The sequence below is a fragment of the Melanerpes formicivorus genome, unplaced genomic scaffold (genome assembly GCF_026170545.1).
Source record: "Melanerpes formicivorus ecotype bairdi unplaced genomic scaffold, bMelFor1.0.p_v2 SCAF_81, whole genome shotgun sequence".
Taxonomy (NCBI): Eukaryota; Metazoa; Chordata; class Aves; order Piciformes; family Picidae; genus Melanerpes; species Melanerpes formicivorus.
Window position 1 is genome coordinate 1,583,254 of NW_027142433.1, and position 20,812 is coordinate 1,604,065.

At 62.1% G+C, this 20,812-nt stretch overlaps 1 protein-coding gene across 4 annotated transcripts; it reads left to right on the plus strand.

The window, feature by feature from the left end:
- Positions 1–440: 440 nt before the first annotated feature.
- DDR2 (discoidin domain receptor tyrosine kinase 2) lies at positions 441–20,634 on the plus strand. 4 transcript variants are annotated; one of them, XM_068164518.1, is made up of 17 exons: positions 522–603; positions 4,507–4,598; positions 6,955–7,057; positions 7,553–7,784; positions 7,857–8,004; positions 8,317–8,422; positions 10,619–10,802; positions 11,203–11,446; positions 11,575–11,637; positions 12,358–12,488; positions 12,985–13,195; positions 14,850–15,073; positions 15,189–15,325; positions 15,902–16,093; positions 16,836–17,070; positions 18,335–18,484; positions 19,146–20,634. In XM_068164518.1, exons 2-17 carry the CDS (start codon positions 4,517–4,519, stop codon positions 19,281–19,283), a joined length of 2,580 nt encoding a protein of 859 aa, XP_068020619.1. In that variant the 5' UTR covers positions 522–603; positions 4,507–4,516; the 3' UTR covers positions 19,284–20,634. The 4 variants fall into 4 exon arrangements, with proteins under 4 accessions (XP_068020622.1, XP_068020619.1, XP_068020620.1 ...); XM_068164519.1 differs by having other exon boundaries at positions 16,842–17,070; XM_068164520.1 differs by having other exon boundaries at positions 11,203–11,425.
- The last annotated feature ends 178 nt before the right edge of the window (positions 20,635–20,812 follow it).

Here is a 20,812-nt window from a genome sequence, read left to right on the forward strand (position 1 = left end):
ATCCCGGGGGGGGGGCCCGGAGCAGGGCAGCCTATGTGGCACCTTCCAGACCGGCCACAGGGGCTGGTGGAGCGCCTCATGCAGCCTCATGCAGCCTGATCCACGCAGTCCACGGCGCAGGGGGAGGGTCCTGGACTCGCCAGCCGGGGAGCAGAGCACTGCCCCTTGCTTTCAGGTCCATCCCCAGCCACAGGGATTTGTTTCTTTCTTTCTTTCTTTCTTTCTTTTTCTCCTCTCTCTTTCTCTCTCTCTCCCTCTCTCTCTCTCTCTCGCTATGAATGGGTTTTGCTGTAAATTATAGCTTTGCACACATTCCCTGGGGCCGAGGAAAATAACCTCTGCTGAGCAGCCAGCCTGGATTGGTGACTGGCTCCCCCCTGCCTCCCCCCCCAGCCTCTCTCTCCGCTCCCTAATTGAAACCAAATGTGTAAGATGTAGGATTGTGGGATTTCTGGCCGGCTCCCAGGAATCCGCAGAATGCAAACGAGCTCCCAGAGGCATCTTGCATCAGCCCGGGAAAGTTTGCTCCTCGCCTGGCTCCCCCCGGCCCCGGGCGAGGGGCAAGGAGCCTGCTCGCCGGCTTGCTGCGGCCACCCTGCTCTGGTGAGTTGCTCTGGGGTTCGCGGGGAGCCGTTTGCCGCCCTCCCCCTCCCCGGGGTTTGGGGTTCTGGGGGATGTGGGGTCAGCTCTGCTTCGCCTCGGAGCCTGGGGCAGGGGCCGGGGTGCGGATCCGTCCGGGAAGGCGCTGGGGCGGCAGCAGGGCTGCGTCTCCGCTCCGGGAGGTGACATCTGGCTCCATCTCTCCGCTTTGCCCCCCACTGCCAGCGTTTCCCCCCAGTGCCTCTCTGCCAGGCCAGCGCTTCCTGGTGTCCCTGCTCGGCTCCCGCCCGTGTGTCTCTTGGCAGAGCTGGCGGTGGTGCTGGCCAGCCAGGGAGGCCCCGCCGTCCCCAAGGTCCTGCGGCCGGGCACCAGGGCGCACACGGGACAAGGGGGACGCAGGACCTCTGCCGTGGTGCTGCTGAGCATCCTGCCTCTCGCCGCGGCTGCGGGTTCGCGGCTGCGGGTTCCCCGCCGTGCGGGGCAGCGGAGCGGTGCTGCGCGGCGCTGCGCCGTGGCGGGGCGATGCCAGGCGCCGTGGCAGGGTGGCACTGTGCGCCGTGGCACGCAGCGAGGAGCAAGGGCTGCAAGCTTTCAGCTGCTGAGGAGCTGCACCCAGAAGACCACGTTGCCGGGTGCCACAGCCGGGGGCTGTGCTGCTGGCAGGTCTCTCAAGGACAGCTGGCAGCCGCGGGCACGTACTGACAGCCGCAAGGAAGTGCCAGCTGCCCTCTGCACCCTGCATGGCTGCGGTGCTCTCCGCTGAGCTGGCCAGCCTGCAGCTGGGCAGGCGCTTGCTGCTGCAGAAAATGGGGATACAGCCAGCCCAGAGAAGGTCTAAAATGGCATTTTGGAGAGGTGAGGACTACAGGTCCCAGCATGCTGTACTGCGCTCCCACCGAGGCTGCGCCCGTGCCGTGGCATGATGGGGGCTGTAGTGGCAGCTGGAGGGGGTCCCGAACCCCCTTACCAAAACACTGCATGCCCTGGGTCATGGCCTAGGGTCACAGGGAGCCTCTCACCACTGGGGGATGCTCTCTCCAGCGTGGCCTTGGCACGTCCCAACTGCCCACCCTCCCAGCTCATGGGCTCATGTGAGGATGGGAGCTCTGTGACAGGAGCCTTGGCAGACCCCTGTCCAGCACCTGGGTGTGCAGAGGGTTCAGGCTGCTGCTGTCGAGCCCCCCCTGCTCCCCACAGGCGCTGCTGCTCTGGTGTGGATGAGGCCTCTAGCCTGGCATCCACCTGGGAAGTGAGCTGGGGACTTGGGCAGCCAGCAGGGGCTGAGGGCGAGAGGGACCACGGCCCGGCTGGGGTTTGTTTCGAAACAACCCTGAGGTTCGTTTGTTTTCCTGCTCATTCTCCCTGGCGATTTGAGTAGAATAAGAAGGAAGGGAGGGAAAAAAACTCAACCAAACCACCCCCAGAAAAGCCGAAAGCAGGAGCGGAGGGGAGCTCCCAAGCGCAGGCGGCACCAGGGAGGAGCCGCGGAGCAGCTTCTCCGCGCTGAGGCTTTCCAGCGACCGAAAAGCTCTCGGCAAACATTTTCAGACAAAACATTGCAAAGCTATCTCTTTAGCAGGGCTGCTGGAACAAAAAATGATTTCCAGCTGGGTTGCCAGCGCTGCTTGGCGCTGTTTGACTGCCTGTCCCTTAGCCCCCAGCCTGAGTCACCGTCTCCCTCCTGTCCCCTCCTTCCCCAGCCCTGCTCCTCCCCTGAGGAGCTGCGAGCCCTTCGCGGCAGCTGAGCCAGGACCGTTCCCCTTTATTAGACTAAATGTAAATGACTTCCCTGCGGGACACTACAGCATCTGGCCTCCTGATGCTTGAAGAGTTTACTCAGCCTGAAAGAATAGGGGGGGGGCAGGAGGGGGTGTGGGGAAAGAACTATCCCTGGATGGTTGTTTTTTGTTGGAATGCAGGAGGAAATTGAGATTTTGAATGCTGGGGGAAGTGGCCATCCCCAAACTCAGCAGCCTCGTCTGCACCTCTCAGCCCTGCAGCTGACATTCCTACTTGCAGCTCTTAGCTGCAGCCAACTAAACCTTCCCAGGAAGAAGGGGGGAAAAGGGGGGGTGGGAAGGGGTGGGGAAAAAAGGGGGGTGGAGAAATGGGGGGTAGGGGGGAATCACCCTCACCCCCACTGTTGATTTGTGCCTCCTGCAGAGCTTGTGGTATTGAGCAGTGGTCCCTGGGCTTCCAGCAGCACTCTGCTGGGTGCAGGGAGCCTCCAGCGGGGGGTGGGAGGCAGCCCCCAGGGCTTTGCACTCCCCTTGGGTGCTGGCATGGCTCTGGCTGGGTCAAGCCCTGGTTTTGCCAGGGAGCAGGGCTAGATCCAGCCTCTCTCAGTGGGGCCCTGCAGCATGGGGGCTTCCCCTGGGTCCAGGATGGGTCTGGGCTTTCTCTGGGTGGTGGAGACTGTGGGTGCCCACATTAGGTAGATACAGGAGCATCCCTGGCAGGGTGAAACTGGGTGGGATTTACCTCAGCACACAAGAGCAGCCAGGTCCTGTTTGGTCAGGAGCTATGGTCCCTTTAGCCCCCCAGGCTGTTCAAGCTGTTAGGTTAATGTGCAAGGAAAATAGCTGAAAATAGCCTTTTTTTGATAAGAACCAGAGAGGAGTGCTGGCTGCTCCAGCACAGCAAACCTCCCCGTGGCAAGTGAGGGGAGGGGGCACCCAGGCAGTCCGTGGCAGAGCTGGTGATGTGTTAAGGGTGTCCCTGATGCCCCTCCTAGTGTGGTGCCATGCCCCTTGGTGGCTCCCCAGAGGTATGTGGGTACAGCAGGAGCTGTTTGAGCTCTGAGGGTTCCTGGCAGCCCCTGGCAGCCAGGGGTTCGTCAGAGCCATGGCAGTGTCTGCTGGCAGTGTCTGCTGCCCTGCAAAGTGGCTCTGTGGCAGCGCTGATGCAGAGGGCAGGCACATCCCAGGGCTGGGCCCAGGAGCATCACCTCCTGCCATGGGCTGCACCCTGCTCTGTGAGGCTCCCAGAGCCCTGGAGCAGGCTGCCCAGAGAGGTTGTGGAGTCTCCTTCTCTGGAGCCTTCCCAGCCCCATCTGGCTGTGTTCTGTGTGCCCTGTGCTGGGTTCTCTGCTCCTGCTCTGGCAGGGGGGTTGGACTGGAGGATCTCCTGAGGCCCCTTCCAACTCCTAACATCCTCTGATCCTGTGACCCCTGCCAGCACCATCCCTTTGCCTCCCACTGCTGTAGCCAAAGGCCCCATTGCCAAGACCCTTGGGTCCCCCCTAGCCCTCCCCCCGCTCCCCAGAGGGCAGTGGGTGCAAGCTGGCTCCCATGCCCTCTGTCACACCTTTCTGTGCCACCCAGGGCCCCCAGATCCTCTCTGCCATAGACAACTCTCCCAGTAAACAGGCTGCCAACCTCAGGCTGCTATTAGCTGTCCTGAGGCAGGGGAGCACCGTGCCATGCCATGCTGTGCCATGCTGTGCCATGCTGTCACTGTGTTCCATGCTGGGGCTGTGCAGTGTCTTGCTCTCCAAGCCATCCAAGGGTGGGCAGCCCAGCTGGAGCCCTTCTGCTCATCGGTGGAGCTGGATGGCATCACCTCGAGCAGAGCCCTGGGAGCTTGATCTGGGTCCTGTGGCCATTTTCTGTGGCTGGCTCCAGGGATGCAGCAGGGCCACGATACCTGCCTGTGCCAGAGCTGTGCTGGTGCAGCACTGTGCTGCTGTGGCTCCTGAGGTGGGGGTGGTGAAGGGGGTGGGGACACCAAGACCCCTTCGAGCACCATCACAAGTGTGAGGCTTGGAGCTCTGCTCCTCCTCAGGGGCTGAGGTGTGGCCATAGGCTCCCATGCTGGGGTAGCTCTCTCCTTCTCAACTGGCTACTCAAGCAGGATGAGCATGGCTCAGCTGCCTCAGCAGGATGGGTCCTGGCTCTGTCTCCACAGGACTGCTGCCATGCCGGCCACCCCCAGACCAGCCCTGCTGCTGTTGCTGCTGCTGCATGTCCCACAGGCTGCAAGAGCCCAGGTCAACCCTGGTAAGTGAGATGGGAACCAGCTGACTGCAAAGGGCAGTGAGCTGTGCTTCCCTGAGCCATGCTCCTGCTAGGGTGTCCAAGCTTGGGCTTGCAGCACCTCTGCTGTCTGCAGGACTCCCCCAGCTCTGGGAGCAGGGTGGGATGGCCCCAGGGGCCCTGCCTGCCTGGGCACTCTGCTGTCCTGCACACAGCTTGGCCACCACCAGTGACCCAGAAAGCATCTTCTGTGTGCCACCTCTCCTGGCACCAGCGTGCTGGCAGGGCACTGGGGTATGGGCAGCACACTGCAACTGGAACCCTGGGCTCTGAGCGGGGTCCTTCTCTACTGGGGACTCCTCAAAGCTCACTCAGGTTTTAGGCTGCAGTGTGCAGAGGGCAAGGTGCTGGGGCACTGCTTGCTGCTGCTGGGGCATGCTTGCTTTGGTGGTTTCACAGCAGACCAAGGCTGGCTTTAGTAAAGCAACTTGACTGGGTGCCTGGCCTCTGCTCAGAAACCACAACACTGCCCTGCATGGCAGCAGCAGAAGTGTGCTGGGGTGGCTGTGTCTGCAGGGCTCAGCCCCCTCCTGCACTGCAGCCATGGGCACAGAGTCAAGGCTCCTCCAGCGTGTCAGGGTTCCCCTGGGGCATCCCTGTGTCAAGTCCCTTCAAAGACTTCTTCCATTCATGGCATGGGTTGAATGGCTCTTCCCTGGAGCTTGCATGGGAAGCAACTCTGTTTCTCCTGCAGCCATCGAGGGCTGGGAGCATTGGCTCTGCCTGGACAGGGTGGTTCTTGTGTAGGGCAAAGGAGTTGGGCTGCATTCACCTTTGGCAAGACTTCAGTGGGCATTTGGCACAGAGCATCGCAACTGAGAGAGATGGAGACGAGTAGAGATGCTCCCCACTGTGCCAACTCTCATGCCACTTGGTGCTGGGACGTGGGCTCCTTGCCGGTGCAGCACCGGGCGGGAGCAGGAGGTGGCTCCAGCACTGCATCCGAGCCCTGGCGCCGCGGGGCAGGGGTTTTCTCGGGGCTCCAGCACTGCATCCGAGCCCTGGCGCTGCGGGGCAGGGGTTTGCTCGGGGCTCCAGCACTGCATCCTCTCCCCGGTCCTGGCGCTGCGGGGCAGGGGTTTGCTCGGGGCTCCAGCACTGCCTCCTCACCCCGGTCCTGGCGGCTGCGGGGCAGGGGTTTGCTCGGGGCTCCAGCACTGCATCCGAGCCCTGGCGCTGCGGGGCAGGGGTTTGCTGGGGGCTCCAGCACTGCATCCGAGCCCTGGCGCTGCGGGGCAGGGGTTTGCTCGGGGCTCCAGCACTGCATCCGAGCCCTGGCGCTGCGGGGCAGGGGTTTGCTCGGGGCTCCAGCACTGCCTCCTCACCCCGGTCCTGGCGCTGCGGGGCAGGGCTTTGCTCGGGGCTCCAGCACTGCATCCGAGCCCTGGCGCTGCGGGGCAGGGGTTTGCTCGGGGCTCCAGCACTGCCTCCTCACCCCGGTCCTGGCGCTGCGGGGCAGGGGTTTGCTCGGGGCTCCAGCACTGCCTCCTCACCCCGGTCCTGGCGCTGCGGGGCAGGGGTTTGCTCGGGGTTCCGTGCAGAGGGAGCGCTGCGGGCTGGAGCCGGCGGCCAGACGGTAAACACGGCCAGACAAGTCAGCCTTTCAGCAGCTCTCCTGGCAGCAGGGAGTGAAAAAATAACTCCGGGGAAGCGGGGTGGATGCGGTGCCACTCGGGGACGCAGCCCAACTGCCACCCCAGGTACTTTTCCGCTCAGGGCCCAGGCAGGAGCGGTGCTGGCGATGAGCCGTGGGGCTGGCAGGGAGGGTGAGTGGCTGCTCTGTCACTTGTTCCCCCAGGCAGGTGGAGGGAGCGGCAGGGAGGCATGGAAGGGAACAGGTTGCTGCGGATAGGTTTCTGGGGCAAGCGGCCTCTAGAAAGAGCCCTCTGGGTGCCCCCAGAGCAAGGGGCATAAGGACAACAGTGCCAGCCCATGGGCTCTCCCTCCAGCACAGCTGAAACGCTGCCCAGCGAGGCCAAAGGGAGCTCTGGGGCTGGGGGCTGGATGTGTCTAGCAGCTTGGCCTCCCCTTGCTCCTGGCTCTGCTTCCATCTGGGCTGGCATCTGTGCCTGCCCGGTGGCTCCGTTTGCCCAGGCAGGTGCCTGCTGGTGCAGGACCATCCCATCACGCTCCACCCCGCCTCTGTAAGCCCGAGGCACGGCGAGTGCTGTGCCCGAGCTGGCCGGGCTGTGGTGCCCGCGGTGCTGCAGGTGTGGTGGCTTGCTCCAGCCCCGGCAGCGCCGTGCTGCCTTTCAGCACCCATGCTGGCTGGGGCGGCGAGGAGGGCTGCCCGCTCAGCGCCCTGCCCGTCTCGTTGCAGCGGTGTGCCGGTACCCCTTGGGAATGTCGGGAGGGCACATCCCTGATGAGGACATCTCAGCCTCCAGCCAGTGGTCAGAGTCCACAGCTGCCAAGTACGGCCGGTGAGTGCAAGAACCTTCCTGTGACAGCCACAGCAGGACCTGGCCTGCCATGGAGGGGCAAAGTCTGGAGAGGAGAAGGCTCCCAGGAGACCTCATTGTGGCCTTCCAGTGTCTGAATGGGCCTCCAAGAAAGCTGGGGAGGGACTTGTGAGGGTGTCAGGGAGGGATAGGACTGGGGGGGATGGAGCAAAACTAGAAGTGGGGAGATTGAGATTGGCTGTGAGGAAGAAGTTGTTCCCCTTGTGGGTGGTGAGAGCCTGGCACAGGCTGCCCAGTGAGGTGGTGGAAGCCTCCTGCCTGGAGGTGTTTGCAGCCAGGCTGGAGGTGGCTGTGAGCAACCTGCTGTGGTGTGAGGTGTCCCTGGCCATGGCAGGGGGTTGGAGCTGGCTGAGCCTTGAGCTCCCTTCCAGCCCTGCCAGCTCTGTGGTCCTATGAAAAGGGACACTGGGCTGGCTTTGGCCACCTGCTAACGGCTCCTCCGCTCTGGCGTCACAGACTGGACTCCGAGGATGGTGATGGTGCCTGGTGCCCTGAGATCCCAGTGGAGCCTGATGACCTGAAGGAGTTCCTGCAGATTGACCTGCGTGCTCTGCACTTCATCACGCTGGTGGGCACCCAGGGCCGCCACGCTGGGGGCCATGGCAACGAGTTCGCCCCCATGTATAAGATCAACTACAGCCGGGACGGCACCCGCTGGATCTCCTGGAGGAACCGCCACGGCAGGCAGGTGAGGAGGTGCAGGGGGGCTGCGCTGGGGGGGCTGATCCTGCCCAGCCCCACCACGCTTCTCTCTCCCCAGGTGCTGGATGGGAACACCAACCCTTACGACATTGTCCTCAAGGACCTGGAGCCGCCGCTGATCGCTCGCTTCGTGCGCTTCATCCCCGTCACTGACCACTCCATGAACGTCTGCCTGCGCGTGGAGCTCTACGGCTGCGTCTGGCTGGGTGGGTCCAGGGGTCCCCTGCCTGTCCCTGGGTACCCAGAGCCCACTGGGGGGGCGTCTGTCCTGATGGGTGCAGTCTATCCTGATGGGTGCTGTCAGTCCCACTGGGGGCATCCCGGGCTGGCTGGGGGCAATCCCTGGGCTGGCAGGGGGCAATCCCTGGGCTGGTTGGGAGCATCCCTGGCTGGCTGGGGGCAATCCCAGGCTGGCTGGGGGCAATCCCAGGCTGGCTGGGGGCAATCCCTGGGCTGGCTGGGGTCACCAGCAGTGAGGTGCCTGATGTGGGTGGTTGCTCACCCTTCCCTCCCCACAGATGGTCTGGTGTCCTACAACGCTCCGGCCGGGCAGCAGCTCGTCCTTCCTGGGGGCACTGTCATCTACCTGAATGACTCAGTGTATGATGGAGCATTTGGGTACAGGTGAGGACTGGGCAGGCTTGCACACCTTGTGGCTCTAGGAGGGGATGGCCTTGTTTCTCCCCTGCCTTTGCAGGCTGAAGTGATGATCCTCAACAGAGCAAGTCAGGGGTCTCCCTGAAGCATGGATGGCTCTGGGAGGCTGCACACTGTGATGGGCAGAGCATGATGGGGAGTCACAGAATGGTCCAGGCCAGAACGGATCTCCAAAGCTCACCCAGCCTGACCTCCCTGCAGCCAGCAGGGACACCCTCAACTAGATCAGGCTGCCCAGGGCCTCATCCAGCCTCACCTTGAGTATCTCCAGGGAAGGGACCTCAACCACCTCCCTGGGCAACCTGTGCCAGTGTTCCACCAGCCTCATGGTGCAGAACTTGCTCCTACCATCCAATCTCAATCTGCCCTTCTCTAGTTGAAGCCATTGTCCCTGGTCCTGTCCCTGCAGGCCTTTGCAAACAGTCTCTCTCCAGCCTTCCTGGCATCCCCTTCAGGTCCTAGCAGGCTGCTATGAGGTGTCCCCAGAGCCTTCTCTCCTCCAGGCTGCACACCCCCAGCTCCCTCAGCCTGTCCTTGTAGCAGAGCCGCTTCAACCCCCAGATCATTTTCATGGCCTCCTCTGGACCCTCTCCACCAGCTCCATGCCCTTCCCTACTCTTTAATTTACACTAACAGCCCTGCACACCCAGCATTGCAGAGTCTTTTCCAGAGAGAAAGTGAAGAAGATCAAACCCCCCTCCTGAACTCCCCAGGGGCTGTGAGGAGCTGCTGGGCAGCAGGTGCTGGGAGCTGTGGCAGGTTTAGGCTGTGCCTAGCAATATTTTCCTTAGAGCTTGAACAGAAAGTGATAGAATGTAAATAGTTTACCACTGGATGTAAACAGAAAAACAATGATAAGGTTTAAAAAATCACAGAACCACAGAGCTGTCAGGGCTGGAAGGGAGCTCAAGGCTCAGCCAGCTCCAACCCCCTGCCATGGCCAGGGACACCTCACACCACAGCAGGTTGCTCACAGCCACCTCCAGCCTGGCTGCAAACACCTCCAGGCAGGAGGCTTCCACCACCTCCCTGGGCAGCTTGTGCCAGGCTCTCACCACCCTCCTGGGCAACAACTTCTTCCTCACAGCCAATCTGAGTCTCCCCCATCCCACTGGTCTGATATCTAACATAAAGGTGGTTGTGTACACTAACTCTCTCTCTTTTCAGTCCCCTGCACTCTAGCAGATACTAACTGGTGGCTTCTGCTGGCTTGCTGACCTTGGCTGCCTTCTCATTGTGGTTAAGTACTAACAAGCTGCTCCTAGCTTTGCTCTGTTCTTCTCTTGTCCATTGTACAGGGGGGAAGAGGGGGAAGAAGAGGAAGGTATTGGTAAACCCCTGGCTTTGTCCAGGGGGGTTTCTTGTATCCTGGGCTGCAGCAAGAGAAGTGTGGCCAGCAGGGCAGGGAGGGGATTCTGCCCCTCTGCTCCACTCTGCTGAGACCACAGCTGCAGCTCTGGGGCCAGTTCTGGAGCCTCTGTGCCAGGAAGGCTCTGGAGGTGCTGGAAGGTGTCCAGAGAAGGGCCAGGAGGAGGAGCAGAGGGCTGGAGCTGCTCTGCTGTGAGGACAGACTGAGGGAGTTGGGGTTGTGCAGGCTGGAGAGGAGAAGGCTCCCAGGAGACCTCATTGTGGCCTTCCAGGATCTTCAGGGGGCTGCAAGAAAGCTGGGGAGGGACTTGTGAGGGTGTCAGGGAGTGACAGGACTGGGGGGGATGGAGCAGAACTAGAAATGGGGAGATTGAGATTGGCTGTGAGGAAGAAGTTGTTCCCCAGGAGGGTGGTGAGAGCCTGGCACAGGCTGCCCAGGGAGGTGGTGGAAGCCTCCTGCCTGGAGGTGTTTGCAGCCAGGCTGGAGGTGGCTGTGAGCAACCTGCTGTGGTGTGAGGTGTCCCTGGCCATGGCAGGGGGTTGGGACTGGCTGAGCCTTGAGCTCCCTTCCAGCCCTGCCAGCTCTGTGACTCACCAGGTGTAACTGTTGTGTATTCTGTACACATTCAGTGCATTTCCTATTTTAGCTTGTCCTTTTGGCTTGTAAATAGAGCTCCTTTTGCTTCCCATCTGAGCTGCTCTGGCAGTTGTATGTTGGGGGGGGAGTGGGGGGCGGCATTTCCCACCCACCACAGCAGGTCGGTGAGACTCACGATCCTTCCCCTGCACCACCAGCATGACGGAGGGCCTGGGCCAGCTGACGGACGGCGTGTCAGGGCTGGATGACTTCACGCAGACCCACGAGTACCACGTCTGGCCGGGCTACGACTACGTGGGCTGGCGGAACGAGAGCACCGCCGGCGGCTACGTGGAGATCACCTTCGAGTTCGACCGCATCAGGAACTTCACCGCCATGAAGGTCTGCGTGCCCCAGCCGCCGCTCCCCTGCCCCCTCCTCCTCTCCCCTGCCCCCTCCTCCTCTCCCCTGCCCCCCTCCCCCTCTTCCCTACCCACCTTCCTCTCCCCTGCCTCCTCTCCCCCCCTCTCCCCTCCCTCCTCCCTTCCCCCCCCCCCGCCTCCTCCCTTCCCCTCTCCCCTGCCTCCTCCCTTCCCCTCTCCCCTGCCTCCTCCCTTCCCCTCTCCCCTGCCTCCTCCCTTCCCCTCTCCCCTGCCTCCTCCCTTCCCCTCTCCCCTGCCTCCTCCCTTCCCCTCTCCCCTGCCTCCTCCCTCTGCTCTCCCCCTCTCCCCTCTCGCCTCCTCTCTCCCCGGCCGCCCCTCCCGCCCCCGGCGGTGGCTGGGCTGACCGGGCTGCCGCGCAGGTCCACTGCAACAACCTGTTCGCCAAAGGGGTGAAGATCTTCAAGGAGGTGCAGTGCTACTTCCGCGCCGACGGCAGCGAGTGGGAGCCGGGCGCCGTCTCCTCGGCGCTGGTGCTGGACGATGTGAACCCCAGCGCCCGCTTCGTCACCGTGCCCCTGCTGCACCGCATGGCCAGCGCCATCAAGTGCCAGTACTACTTTGCTGACACCTGGATGATGTTCAGTGAGATCACCTTCCAGTCGGGTATCTGTCGACACAAGTCCCCCGGGGGCCAGACCCTCCTGGAGGGTTTGTTTTGTTCGAGGAGGGAGTGGGGCTGTGAAACATCTCTGTGCCCCCTGCCCTGATGGTCTCCTCTTCTCCCTCGCCAGATGCAGCCATGTACAACAACTCAATGCCCCCCCCCGAGATGCCCATGGTCCCCACCACTTATGGTAAGGCATCAGAAAGCACATCGCCCTGAGCTGGGTGGGGAGACCCATCTCAGGATCCTGGGCTGCATCAAGAGGAGTGTGGCCAGCAGAGCCAGGGAGGTTCTCCTCCCCCTCTGCTCTGCCCTGCTGAGACCTCCCCTGGAACATTGCATCCAGCTCTGGGCTCCTCAGTTCAGGAGGGACAGGGATCTGCTGGAGAGAGTCCAAGGGAGGCTACCAGGATGATTAGGGGACTGGAGCACTGCCTGGGGAGGAGAGGCTGAGAGCCCTGGGGCTGTTCAGTCTGGAGAGAAGGCGGCTGAGAGGGATCTGATCAATGTCTATCAATAGCTGAGGGCTGGGGGTCAGCAGGGAGGGGACAGGCTCTGCTCACTTGCTCCCTGGGATAGGACAAGGGGCAATGGATGGAAACTCCAGCACAGGAGGCTCCAGCTCAGCATGAGGAGGAACTTCTGCACTGGGAGGGTCCCAGAGGCCTGGAGCAGGCTGCCCAGAGAGGTTGTGGAGTCTCCTTCTCTGGAGCCTTCCCAGCCCCCTCTGGATGTGTTCTGTGTGCCCTGTGCTGGGTTCTCTGCTCCTGCTCTGGCAGGGGGGTTGGTCTGGATGCTCTTTGGAGGTCCCTTCCAACCCCTGACACCCTGTGATCTGATGAAGGAGATGGGTGAGGGCTCTCCCCACACCCCAGTGTAACTGGCTCTTGCTGTCACCTTCTCTGGGCAGACCCCACGCTCAAGATAGACGACAGCAACACACGCATCCTGATCGGGTGCCTGGTAGCCATCATCTTCATCCTGGTAGCCATCATCGTCATCATACTCTGGAGGCAGTTCTGGCAGAAGATGCTGGAGAAGGTGGGCAAGTGTGGGGTGGCTGCTGGGGTGTCCCCAGGCAATGGGCTCATCTTGGGCAGGCCCTGCTGAGAGTTCACACAGGGAGAGGAGCCTCTCTGTGGGGGCTGATGCTCCCTTCCCCTCGTCAGGAAGGCTGTGCTTTACACCCATCTCCCAGGCAAGAGGATTTAGCTGAGCAGGGTGGTTGAGTCTGAGACCTTCTGTCCTGAAGCTGGGCTGGGGAAGAGGAGAGCCCAAGGGAATGTTACTACAGCCTCCAGCTAACTGAGGGCAATCACAGAGCCAAGCTCGCCTCCACAGAGGCAGGCACTGGAAGGGGAGGACGTGAGGACAAATGTCTTCCTGAGGCAGGACCAGTAGCCCTGGGACAGGGCACCATAGAGTGGCAGTGAGGGCTGGACCCCACCACGGTGCCAGGGAGCCACAGAGCACAGGAGAGCCCGTCCGTGGTGCTGCGGGGAGCCCTGCCTCAGCTCCTCCTCGCCCCCTCCGGCAGGCGTCCCGGCGGATGCTGGATGACGAGATGACCGTCAGCCTCTCGCTGCCCAGCGAGTCCAGCATGTTCAACCAGCACCACTCCTCCTCCTCCAGCGAGCAGGAGTCCAGCTCCACCTACGACCGCATCTACCCCCTGGGGCCCGACTACCAGGAGCCCTCTCGCCTGATCCGCAAGCTGCCCGAGTTCAGCCCGGGAGAGGAGGACACAGGTGAGGGCTGGGATGCTGCTCAGCTGGGGCTCTTCGGTCTGGAGAGGAGGGGGCTCCCAGGAGACCTCATTGTGGCCTTCCAGGATCTGCAGGGGGCTGCAAGAAAGCTGGGGAGGGACTTGTGAGGGTGTCAGGGAGGGAAAGGACTGGGGGGGATGAAACAAAACTAGAGATGGATAGATTCAGATTGGACATCAGGAAGAAGTTGTTGCCCATGAGGGTGGTGAGAGCCTGGCACAGGCTGCCCAGGGAGGTGGTGGAAGCCTCCTGCCTGGAGGTGTTTGCAGCCAGGCTGGATGTGGCTGTGAGCAACCTGCTGTGGTGTGAGGTGTCCCTGGCCATGGCAGGGGGTTGGAGCTGGCTGAGCCTTGAGGTCCCTTCCAACCCTGACAATTCTTTGATCCTATGATTCTATGCACTGCATGCTTAGAACCATCTGCCCTGCACGGAGCCTGCTGCAGCACCCTCTCCTCAGCCCCAGCTTTCGGCCGATCTGCAGCCACTCTGGCAGAGGGGTGGGAGGGAGTTTGCACAAGTGCCTGCACACCCTGCACCCGGGAGCTGTCACCAGTGCCCACCGCTAGGCTGAGCTGCGTCCCCACCACTAGGCTGAGCTGTGTCCCCGCCGCTGGGCTGAGCTGTGTCCCCGCCGCTGGGCTGAGCTGTGTCCCCGCCGCTGGGCTGAGCTGTGTCCCCGCCGCTGGGCTGAGCTGTGTCCCCGCCGCTGGGCTGAGCTGTGTCCCCGCCGCTGGGCTGAGCTGTGTCCCCGCCGCTGGGCTGAGCTGTGTCCCCACCGCTGGGCTGAGCTGTGTCCCCACCGCTGGGCTGAGCTGCGTCCCCGCCGCTAGGCTGAGCTGTGTCCCCACCTCTGGGCTGAGCTGTGTCCCCGCCGCTGGGCTGAGCTGTGTCCCCTCCGCTGGGCTGAGCTGTGTCCCCGCCGCTAGGCTGAGCTGTGTCCCCGCCGCTGCGCTGGGCTGAGCTGTGTCCCCGCCGCTGCGCTGGGCTGAGCTGTGTCCCCGCCGCTGCGCTGGGCTGAGCTGCGTCCCCGCCCCGCCGCTGGGCTGAGCTGTGTCCCCACCGCTGGGCTGAGCTGTGTCCCCGCCGCTGGGCTGAGCTGTGTCCCCGCCGCTGCGCTGGGCTGAGCTGTGTCCCCGCCCCGCCGCTGGGCTGAGCTGTGTCCCCGCCGCTAGGCTGAGCTGTGTCCCCGCCGCTGGGCTGAGCTGTGTCCCCGCCGCTAGGCTGAGCTGTGTCCCCGCCCCGCCGCTGGGCTGAGCTGTGTCCCCGCCGCTAGGCTGAGCTGTGTCCCCGCCGCTGCGCTGGGCTTGCTCCGGCATCTCTTCCCCGGTGATGCAGAGGTTGGGCACCGATCCCATCTGGATGCATCCCTGTGCAACCTGGGCTGGATTCTGTGGTCCTGCTTTGGCAGGGGGGTTGGACCTAACATCCTCTGATCCCTGCTCAAGTGCTGCTTGGTGCTGGGTTGTGGGTGATGGGGAAGGAGCAGAGCAGTGCACAGGCACTCAGCCATGCCCGGGCAGCGCGGTGGCTCTGGGCACGACAGAGAAGCCTGTGGCTGGAGCATGAGCAAGCCCTGGGAAGCAGAGGGTGCAGAGCAGGACACCCATGGCAGGACTGGCTCTGCTGTGCCCCCTAGGCTGCAGTGGCCCCATGAAGCCATCCCTGGCCAGTGTCCCCGAGGGCGTCCCCCACTACGCCGAGGCCGACATCGTGAACCTGCAGGGCGTGACGGGCGGCAACACCTACTCGGTGCCAGCCCTCACCATGGACCTGCTCTCTGGCAAGGATGTGGCTGTCGAGGAGTTCCCCAGGAAGCTGCTGAGCTTCAAGGAGAAGCTGGGGGAAGGCCAGTTTGGGGAGGTGAGTGGGAGCTGGACCTGCTTCAGGCCGGGCTTGGGTGAGACTTCCCAGCTGGCAGGCATGGGCAGAGGCTGGCAGCTGGTGGAGGTAGTGGGTGCTACTTCCCACGTTCCAGGTTCACCTCTGTGAAGTGGAAGGGATGGAGAAGTTTGCAGGCAAGGACTTTGCCCTGGAAGGCTTGGATGCCAGCTCCAACTGCCCTGTGCTGGTGGCTGTGAAGATGCTGCGAGCAGATGCCAACAAGAATGCCAGGTGTGGGGCTTGGGGCGGGGGGTGCACAGCTCCCAGCATTGCCCCTCACATATTCTGTGCTGGATGTTAGGAAGACATTCTTCACCTTCAGACACTGGCACAGGTTGCCCAGGGAGGTGGTGGAAGCCTCAACCCTGGAGGGTTTTAAGGCCAGGCTGGATGTGGCTGTGAGCAGCCTGATGGCAGGGGGGTTGGAACTGGCTGATCCTTGAGGTCCCTTCCAACCCTAACAATTCTGTGGAGCCCCTGAAGGAGAGCCAGGATGCCTGGAAAGCATTCCCAGGCTCCAGCAGCCCTGTGCTTGCTGCAGCTGCGAGGACCACATGCCTGGGCTGCCTGGGCAGCTGCAGTTCAGGACTCTTGGGCCTTGCTGGTCCTAACCCCAGTGCCCACTGAGATCCCCCCACAGCTGTGTACAGATCAGCTCTGTGCTCCCTTTCGTGGACCCCCACCCCTGGGGACAGGACCTGTGTGTCCCCCCAGGAGGCTTTGGGTGGGTGGGTGTCACACCCAGCTGGTCCCCCCACGCCCCTCTGGGTCCGTCTGTCCGAGCTGTGTGGTTTCTGTCCCGGCAAGGAATGATTTTCTGAAGGAAATCAAGATCATGTCGCGGCTGAAGGACCCCAACATCATCCGGCTGCTGGCGGTGTGCATCGCGGACGACCCCCTCTGCATGATCACCGAGTACATGGAGAACGGAGACCTCAACCAGTTCCTGTCCCGCCAGCAAGCAGCCAGCCCCACTGCCAGCCACGCACCCACCGTCAGGTAGCGCTGCCAGCCACCTGGGCAAGGCTGGGCACAGCTGCCTGCCCTGGGCACCCTTCCTGGCAGGGCAGGATCCCACTCGGGACGGGTACCTGCTGGCTGCTGTCCTCCCTGGAGTGGCCTGCATCAGGAGCAGTGTGGCCAGCAGGAGCAGGGAGCTCATCCTGCCCTGTGCTCTGCACTGCTTAGGCCACACCTTGAGTCCTGTGTCCAGTTCTGGGCTCCTCAGTTCAAGAAAGATGTTGAGATGCTGGAAGGTGTCCAGGGAAGGGCAGCAAGGCTGGGGAGGGGTCTGGGGCACAGCCCTGGGAGGAGAGGCTGAGGGAGCTGGGGTTGCTTAGCCTGGAGAAGAGGAGGCTCAGGGGAGACCTTCTTGCTCTCTCCAACTCCCTGAAGGGAGGTTGCAGCCAGGTGGGGCTTGGGCTCTTCTCCCAGGCAGCCAGCACCAGAACAAGAGGACACAGTCTCAAGCCTTGCCAGGGGAGATTCAGGCTGGATCTTAGCAAGAAGTTCTTCCCAGAGAGAGAGATTGGCCACTGGGATGTGCTTCCCAGGGAGGTGGTGGAGTCCCCATCCCTGGAGGTGTTGAAGAGCAGCCTGGATGAGGCACTCAGTGCCATGGGCTGGTTGATTAGTTAAGGTCGGGTGATTGGTTGGACTTGGTGATCTTGGAGCTCTCTTCCAACCTGGTTGATGCTGTGATGATTCTGTGACTCAGTCCTCTCTTGTCCCCTGCTGGCAGCTACAGGGACCTGCGGTTCATGGCCACCCAGATCGCCTCGGGCATGAAGTACCTCTCCTCCCTCAACTTCGTGCACCGCGACCTGGCCACACGCAACTGCCTGGTGGGCAAGCAGTACACCATCAAGATCGCTGACTTTGGCATGAGCAGGAACCTCTACAGTGGGGACTACTACCGCATCCAGGGGCGGGCAGTGCTCCCCATCCGCTGGATGTCCTGGGAGAGCATCCTGCTGGTATGCAGGGGCTGGGGGCCCCTGGCGGAGGCTGCGCGCTGCCTCTGGGGCTTGCGCCGAGGGGTCAGGGAAGGCTCTTGTCCCGGGAGCCTGGCCTTGGGGAGAAGCACACAGGAAGCAGGAATGGGAGCAGCTTCTCAAGGTGGAGCGGGGATGCTGTGGGGATCTTTTGGTGTCCCAGCCTGTGGGTGGGGCGGTAGATGTTTTCTCCTGGCCACAGTCAGACCTGGAAGAGGGAGCACTGATCTCTGCAGGGAGCTGGGTCTTTACTAAGCCCCAGCTCTCAGAGCAGTCACTGCAGTCTGGACCTGGAGTTCACCAGGCTCTGGCCCTGGGAGAGGGGAGATCTGCAGGACCACCTTCCCCTGCAACCCCTCCAGGCCCATATTTGGAAGCTGAAGCCTCCAGAAAGAGGTTTTGTAACCTGGGTACACAGGGTTAGTGGAGCAAGATAGGTTCTGCATGTGGGTCAGGGCAATCCCAAGCACTTATATAGGGCTGGGCAGGGACTGGCTTGAGAGCAGCCCTGAAGAAAAGGACCTGGGGGTGCTGGGGGAGAAGAAGCTCAGCAGGAGCCAGCAGTGAGCACTTGCAGCCCAGAGAGCCAAGCAGAGCCTGGGCTGCAGCAAGAGAAGTGTGGCCAGCAGGGCCAGGGAGGGGATTCTGCCCCTCTGCTCCACTCTGCTGAGACCACAGCTGGAGCTCTGGGGCCAGTGCTAGAGCCTCTGTGCCAGGAAGGGTCTGGAGGTGCTGGAAGGTGTCCAGAGAAGGGCCAGGAGGAGGAGCAGAGGGCTGGAGCTGCTCTGCTATGGAGACAGACTGAGGGAGTTGGGGTTGTGCAATCTGGAGAGGAGAAGGCTCTGAGGTGACCTTCTTGTGGCCTTGCAGTGTCTGCAGGGGGCTCCAAGAAAGCTGGGGAGGGACTTGTGAGGGTGTCAGGGAGGGATAGGACTGGGGGGGATGGAGCAAAACTAGAAATGGGGAGATTGAGATTGGCTGTGAGGAAGAAGTTGTTCCCCAGGAGGGTGATGAGAGCCTGGCACAGGTTGCCCAGGGAGGTGGTGGAAGCCTCCTGCCTGGAGGTGTTTGCAGCCAGGCTGGAGGTGGCTGTGAGCAACCTGCTGTGGTGTGAGGTGTCCCTGGCCATGGCAGGGGGTTGGAGCTGGCTGAGCCTTGAGCTCCCTTCCAGCCCTGACAATTCTATGGTTCTCTGATAAGAGAAGGCAGTGCCCAAGTCTGACCCCACTCTGCTGCCTCTGGCCAGGGCAAGTTCACGACAGCCAGTGACGTGTGGGCGTTCGGAGTGACGCTGTGGGAGACCTTCACGCTGTGCCGCGAGCAGCCCTACTCCCAGCTCTCTGACGAGCAGGTCATCGAGAACACAGGAGAGTTCTTCCGGGACCAGGGCCGCCAGGTAGGGGCAGCATGGGATGGGATGGAATGGGGTGGGACAGGACAGGCAGTGGTGTGCCTGGGGCACCAGGGACCAGGGGAAAGGCTTTGAGGTGACCAGACAGGGAGCTTGGCTCTGGGAGTGTTTTAGGACAGGACCCCCTCTGGGAAGGCATCCTGGTGAAGAGCCAAATGTGGCAAATGAGAAAGGGGGAGATTCAGGTTGGATGTGAGGAAGAAGTTGTTCCCCAGGAGGGTGGTGAGAGCCTGGCACAGGCTGCCCAGGGAGGTGGTGGAAGCCTTCTGCCTGGAGGTGTTTGCAGCCAGGCTGGATGTGGCTGTGAGCAACCTGCTGTGGTGTGAGGTGTCCCTGGCCATGGCAGGGGGTTGGAGCTGGCTGAGCCTTGAGCTCCCTTCCAGCCCTGACGATTCTGATTCTATGATTTTATGTAGCCCAAGGCACTGCTTGCCCTCTCCAGTGTTTTTTCCAGCCTGGAGCTAGGAGCAAGTGTCCCCAGCTCCCCATTGTGCTGGTGGGGGATCCCCCTGCCTCTGAGCACTTGGCAGCACAGCCCCCCCTTACGCTGGGGCACAGAGCCATGGGGCTCCTCAGGAGTGGTTTGCTTTTTGCTTTTCCTGGCAGTAACTCTCTTCCTTTGTCATCTTTGCCTTTTGTTTTGAAGATCTACCTTCCCCAGCCTGCACTTTGCCCTGACTCAGTGTATAAGCTAATGCTCAGCTGCTGGAGGCGGGACACTAAAGACCGTCCCTCCTTCCAGGACATCCATCGCCTTCTCCAGGAGTCAGCCAGTGAAGAATGACCTTTTGCTTGCCCCTAGTCTGGTCCCCGTTCCTCCCCAGCCCCCGAGGAGCCCTGTATGCAAACCAAAGCCACTTCACTCGGACTTAGCAACCACACCCAGGCAGCTGGTCTTGTTCTCATTGTACAGTGAAGCCTCAGAGAAAACCCTGAGGGCAGCAAGAAGAGCCACGCACGGCGTGGGACAACTCAGACCTCCTGCTGGCTGGCTGACCCCAGCCCAGGAGCGTTATGGGCTGAGACAAGGGTTATTTATTGATGCAGCTTGCTCTTGATGGCAATGATCAGGACAGAGCAGCTTCTCCCCCCTGACCAAAGGGGAGGAAGATCAACTGGACTTTTCTCTGTGAGGAAGCTCCCAGCCCGTGTGCAAGGCAGGCGCCTGGGGGAAAGGATGCGTGCAGGTCATGTGCCTGCTGGAGCCAGGAGCACCCAGCAGCCACTACCTGCTCAAGGAGGTGCTGGGAGTAGCCACTAGCCCATAGTGGGCTGTGCAATTACAAGGCAAACCCAGGACCTCTCTGGACATTTTGGGCTTTGGACATGCTGTGCTGGATGGGCAGGAGGTCCCATCCCTGCTGGCCAGACCCCCTTATGGTGCTCTCAGCTCCTTGCCCAGCTGCTGGAGTGGGCAGCTGCTGCCAGCCAGGGAGGAGTGAGCATGCCACCCCAGTAAGACTGTGGTGAGAGGGCCTCCTCTCACCAGCCACAGCCACTCCAGAGCTGCTCAGCTGCCCCTGAAGTGCACTTTGGATGCCCTGCGGGTGCTGCGCAGCAGACAGCAGCAGGATGTCAGCACCATTAAGCTCCAAATGGACATCTGCAGGTCCTCCTCTCCCGGGGTTAACCTGCATCTTCAGCTGTCCTGAGAGGAATGCACATAGAGCTTTCAACAGCTGCTGCCCAATGCCCAAGCCTGCAGCAGCCTGTGGGCATGGAGCAGCAGGCACCCTGGCTCTGCCTGGCTCTGTGCCCAGGGATCACAGCTCGGCTACAGCACTTGGGCTGGATTCTGCTGCCCCGAGCATCCTAGGGGCAGTCTGGCACCGGGCTGCCCTCCCAGATCCAGCAGCTCCATGAGCAAGCTGGGCAGGTGCCAAAGCCGTGTGCCTCCAGGAGGCCTGGCAGGTCGTGCCATCGTGCCTCCACCTTGGATCCTCCTGCAGCTGGACAGGAGGGACTTTGTGCTCGGAGGGGTTACAGGGAGCCCTCCCTACTTGTGTATGCATTAGTTCAGCACCACCAAGTCACGCGTGGCACAGTTCCTAGTACACTTGCTAAGAGATACATGTACTCAGTAGATGCACCTAGGCATAGGGGCAAACCCGCTGAAGAGACACTTGCTACGTGAATCTGCCTGCGTGCTTTCCTTGTAGCGCCTCAGAAGCCATCTCTCCTCCTCCAGGGGCACTGCTGTGAGCCCGGCCCGGAGCTGGCCGCTCGTGGGGGAGGAGCTGGGGGGCTGCACCGTGTGCAGGTGCTGCGTCGGGAGAGCTTGGTGGACCACAGGCAGGTAACAACAGCGTAGGA

Coding starts and splice junctions, on each gene's coding strand:
- DDR2 (XM_068164518.1), top strand. CDS start 4,517: ATGCCGGCCACCCCCAGACCAGCCCTGCTGCTGTTGCTGCTGCTGCAT. Junction 7,785..7,856: donor GGAACCGCCACGGCAGGCAG/GTGAGGAGGTGC, acceptor CTCTCTCCCCAG/GTGCTGGATGGGAACACCAA. Junction 11,638..12,357: donor CATGGTCCCCACCACTTATG/GTAAGGCATCAG, acceptor TTCTCTGGGCAG/ACCCCACGCTCAAGATAGAC.